The 5,455-nt window shown below is 36.7% G+C and overlaps 1 protein-coding gene across 1 annotated transcript; it reads left to right on the forward strand.

The window, feature by feature from the left end:
- The first annotated feature begins 289 nt into the window (after positions 1-289).
- Positions 290-4,700, forward strand: LOC128861598 (pupal cuticle protein Edg-78E). The gene is made up of 2 exons (XM_054099841.1): positions 290-500; positions 4,254-4,700. Exons 1-2 carry the CDS (start codon positions 468-470, stop codon positions 4,647-4,649), a joined length of 429 nt encoding a protein of 142 aa, XP_053955816.1. The 5' UTR covers positions 290-467; the 3' UTR covers positions 4,650-4,700.
- Positions 4,701-5,455: the final 755 nt, after the last annotated feature.

Here is a 5,455-nt window from a genome sequence, read left to right on the forward strand (position 1 = left end):
TACGTATGTACATATATTTCTATACAAATATATGTATATAGATAAATCTACAAAAGGCATATTATTCATGCATACATAGTTTTGTGTGGTTCACAAAGAAGATGAACAACCCATCTGTATCCCATTTAACAAAACGCTAGCGATACCTGTATACGAATAATTGTCGTATTGAACTTGTTGGCTAATGAGTCGCGGCTAGATTGATGACGATTAATTAAAAAAAAAGTTGGATCATATGATATAAAAAACGTAATTTCACACGCGCTCGTTTGCAGTAGTGAAAATCACTTCGAACCCTAAACATTTGAATATTTAAAACAGCTATAAAATTTATCAAAAAGGGACACCAAAGAAAACGATCAACAAATCTCTTGCGAAAATATAAAAGCCACCAAGCTGGCAATCCCAATATTTTTTTGTCTATTCAAAAATTTCAAAAGTTATATTGCTAAACAAAGCCAGCTAAAATGTGGGGCACAAATAAAATAAAATCTAAGCCCGTAAGTGTCAGAGTTGCGAGTGCATTGGATAGTGATGGAAAAAGATCAAATAAAAATATAAGAATAAAGTATATCCGTATGTAAAAATTAAATCTGGTGACTACGAATTTGATAATTTGATATTTATTGACTTACACTTGTGAAAATAGTTATCCGAGAAACCCTGGCGTTTCACCGGACTAATCTGCAAAAGGAATACCTGGGTAGTGCTAATGATTTGAAATTCCTGTATATGCCTTTATCCTGAATATAAAATAACAATAAAAGATATAAACAAGAAAGTGGCGTGATCGAAATAAAAAAATTCTTCTTCTACTTATGTTCACAAAGGAATAAATATTGTAGCAAAATCTGGGATTAATCTAGGAATCGTTTAAAGTTCGATTTGGTTCATACTTATAGTAAAATGTATTCGTTTGTACATATGAAGTAGTTTGTTTATTTATTCTCTCGCTCTACCTGTTGGCTCGAGATTGCTCTGTCGCATGTGCTGAAACTTGGGAAAAAAATTGTGTTTTTGGGCTCACACGAATTAGGTGCAATAAGAAAGATCCTTGATTCAAAGCTGAAAACCGCACATAAATAGGAGAGTAATAGAAGTTCCAATTTACGAAAATCAGTGAAAGTAACGATTTAGAGATACTGAATAATAATAATATCATTAATCGCTTACACCATTGACTCATCCCTATTTGTGATGTACATCTTAATGTTTTTCCATACAGTTTCAAGACGCCTCCAAACGGCAGATAGTGTTTAAGAGAAGCTTTTTCATTGCAGAAATAAACGCGGAGGTTTGCCATTGCCTGCCGAGGGATAACGGGTATTAGAAAAAAAATGTCTATCATCCGGGCACTACCTCACATCATCCCCTGGCGAAAATTGTCTAGAAATAAAAAAAAAATTAACAACTTTTGTTCATAGTAGAAATTTGTACAGCAGTCTCAGATAGTACTTAGGCTGCATCCCACTATACTATGCTTGGCAAATGACAATTGTTTTCCAAACGGAAATTTTTGCCGACCCGAAAGTAGCCGAATGGACAAACAGAGGAGATGGAGCGGGAAACAAATTGGAGTTTTCAGTGACAGTCAGACTGCACTGAAAGCCCTGGAGAACGTGAAACAAACCTCAAAGACTATTCAAGAAGGAAGAAGAAGCTTAATTCTGTCCCAAGACAGAACAGGCTTGTACTTATATGGGTTCCAGGACACTCCGGTGTTCAAGGAAACACAATTGCCGATGAATTGGCCAACCGTGGATCAAGGTTCCCCCACAAGGGCCAGAACCGATAAACGGAATCAGTTCCTCAGGAATCATGAATTGGATCAGCGATTATGTATACAATTTACATAGAGAGCGATGGTCCAGTCTAGAACACTGCAGAACTGCAAAGTGTTTTGTGACAAGCCCGAACAGAAAACTGTCAAACTTTCAAGGACTTGGAAGGAAATACGTTCGTTTGATGGTCGGTATTATTACAGGACACAACTCATGGAGTGAGCATATGACCACCATTTGAATCATTGAGGACCCGATTTGCTTGTCTTACTTAGAGGAGGCAGGAGGCGGATAGCACTGAGCATTTGATCTCTGAGTGTCCTGCATTTGCTAGAGTAAGGTACGAGCTTTGGTTTCCAATGTCGTGAGAATGAGTAATATTCGTTCTCTAAAACTGGAGGATATTAACAGATTTGCCAAAGAATCAGGAAAATTCTCACAGGACTAACTACCTTTGTTTCTGCCTCTATTCTTTCCTATCTCTTTCTCTGATACTTTTCTCCTTTCCTACCCCCCTTCCAGAGCTCTAAATACAATGGCCTTTTTAACCTGAGCCACCAAATCTCCTGGTGCTCCTTGGCACGACCTAGAAGCTCAAATATCCCAAAAACTAGCTATGTTCAAATTTACAAAAGCAACTCTCTTCAGGTTTACGAAGGATTTTTTTTATTCTGCAGACCTCACACCATACAAAGTTTGTAATCAATTAAAAGCAATGCAAAATAAGACTAAAAAAGATTAACTCATTTATTTAATAGACTAACTGTCTCTGATTCGTTGGCTTGGTCATGTCGTCCGAATGGATACAAACGCTCCGGCTCTGAAAGTATTCGATGCGGCATAAGCTGGTGGTAGCAGAGGAAGAGGTAGGCATTCTCTGAGTTGGAAAGATCAGGGAGAAAAGGACTTGATTTCACTTGCATTTTTCCAACTGGTGCCGGCTAGCACGATAAAGAAACGACTGGCACGTAGATTCGGCCAAAATCGAGCAAACGGTTATAGCGCCAGTCAAGAAAAAGGAGAATTGTGTTCGAATCGATTTTTTTTTTGTTGTAAGCACACGTGGCAATTGTTTTGCAATCAGTGAGATCGATCGGAATTTTCTATAGGGACATACAAATTTTGTATCATATTTAAGCGAAGCTTAAGTCTTGGCTTGAAATCCATTACAAGTGTGGTACACAATTTAAGTTTAAATATGGGATTTAACATTGCTTATAATACGATCCCGATCACTTTTGCAGTGATCAATTCTTTTAACGGAATTCTCGTTGGTATTTTCGCGTTTGCTGGCCTTAGCTCACGAATCCCTTAAAATAATCAAGTGGCTTTACTGTTTTGAGCTAATTCGACATTGTAAGATTGTAGACCGAATCTTTAGGCAAAATATGTTTTAGTGCTAAATAAGAAAATCCTAATTTCAGTGATTGAATGCCGCTGAATGTTAAAGTTCTCTGTTGTAATTTTTATTAATTTCCAAACGTTGCTCATTCATGAGTTCCGTTATAATAAAAGTGTAAACCATGAATGGAAAAAACAAGTTAAAATCAACGGGACGCTACCACGTGAAACGGTCGCGCCACGCAGCTAAAGTTTTACCCAAGTATATATAAACTTAATAGATTCTATATCCAAGTCGCCAACTTTTACAGCACTCATTTTACGTATTGATCTTTGGCCTTCAAAGGGGATATCTGGTCAGCTCTTTCTTTCTTTTCTTCTTATCCAGAATGACTGATTCACCTCACTTAGCTTATACATCAACCTATTATCGCTGTACTCCTTCCTACCGCCAGATGTCGCTTCGGTTTCAGTTATCAGTTCACTTCTGAGCGCGAATAATGATCAAAAATGACACTCAAAAAGGCCCGCACCAGGAGAATCCTTTTAATTTAATAATTTTCGCCAACTCACTCGCCCAGCCGTTTTGCCACACTACAACAACAATCACCAACTATTCAACTTCCTCTTTCTCTGTTGAAACTTTTTTATTTCCTCAAATATCTGTGGTAAAAAATTCTTTTTTAGGAAAATACTCCTACTATAATAACAATACTCCTCTATCTATCTATGCATTCCTGCAGACTGCGCAGTCATCTGCACAGCGTTGGGATATGGTCCACTGACTCTTGTCGTTTCTCAGACCAATCCTTGGAGACTCGAATGCAGCCTCTCCATGAATGTGGCACTATATCCTGGAGACAGTTGAGTCATTTCGGTCAATTGCAGCCAGTAGAGCGACAAATACGCTCAGCCCAACCCAGCTCTATCTTAAGTTTAATAAGAGAATTAGGTACGGATGAGGTACTGTGATGAGTAGAAGGCACAAAAGGGAGAGGGCACCATGAGGTCAAAGTGTAAACCTGAAATCTATCTATCTATCTATCTATCAATGCATTTCCTACTCCATTCCTTTATTCTTATAACTAACTTTGTCATAAACATATTTATGTCGTTATTAACGAAACGCAGTGCGTCTTTTTAGTGTCGATCTTTGTGTGCTTCATCAACTGTCACATCGTCATGGTACAAGCTGTACAGCTAGGCGATCCTGATGCCTTAATCACTTTATATCGTGTGGCCCCGACCGATGAATTAGGCATTTACCGGTATGCCTACAAGACGAGTAATGGTATTGCAGTACAGGCCGCTGGAAGCGCTTTGGAAACGATTGGTATATTTAGTTACGTTTCTCCCGAGGGCATTCCAATCGAAGTGCGCTACATTGCTGATGAATTAGGTTTCCATGCCGTCGGACGTCATCTGCCTAGACCCCCACCAATACCAGACTACATACTTCGCTCTCTGGAGTATATACGCACACATCCAAATGACGAAGATCGTGGCCGTTATCGAATTCACAAATAATTTAAAAAAATTTATATTAATTAAATTATTTACGAGTCTACGAACTTACATTACATAGTCAATGTATTTAATCATTAAAAACTTAAAATCCATTGTAAGGCAGACTGGATACATTTTTATTTTAGCTAATTTTCGTAGTTTTTAGTTAGTAGTTATCGTAAGCGTATTTGAAATTTTAATGTACACATATAACTACATACAGCATATGTACATATGTAAATACACACAAAACTATCAGTGGCCTTTCATTCACGTTAGCTTAAAACAACAACAAATGTATCATTTGAAAAGAGTCTTTGTTTCAACGATTTGTATATAGGTTAATGCTGCTAAGTGAAAAAATTGGTAAGTATCGAATAGTACAAAACCTTTCGCATATTCAATAAGTTTTTCTTTTGAAATTAACATTTTTTTTTTATATTTTAATACATTTATTTGGAACATTGAAAGAAAAATGAGTTTCATTTCGGTATCTTTAGTGTTCACCTGTAGTAAACAAATTCAAATTACACTCAAAGGCCGAGAAAATTATTTTAATTATAACCCTTATCGGGAGTGACTTTTTGTGGCAATGTTTAATAAGTATAAAAAAAGATTTTATTGAATTCTTCATTTTTTTTTTTTTTTTTTTTTTTTAACAATTACTACATGTCTGATTTCCTTGCATTTTTCCCAAAAGTATGCTATTGTTTTTCTTCCTCCAGACAAGTTGCATTATGCAATTAAATCCTCCTTTGAATGCTACCATAGCTTCAGCCACACATATTTCTTTTCCAGGAACAAAATTTTTGTCTGAATTTATAATA

Source organism: Anastrepha ludens, chromosome 4 (genome assembly GCF_028408465.1).
Source record: "Anastrepha ludens isolate Willacy chromosome 4, idAnaLude1.1, whole genome shotgun sequence".
Classification (NCBI taxonomy): Eukaryota; Metazoa; Arthropoda; class Insecta; order Diptera; family Tephritidae; genus Anastrepha; species Anastrepha ludens.

Coding starts and splice junctions, on each gene's coding strand:
- LOC128861598 (XM_054099841.1), top strand. CDS start 468: ATGTGGGGCACAAATAAAATAAAATCTAAGCCC. Junction 501..4,253: donor ATAAAATAAAATCTAAGCCC/GTAAGTGTCAGA, acceptor AACGAAACGCAG/TGCGTCTTTTTAGTGTCGAT.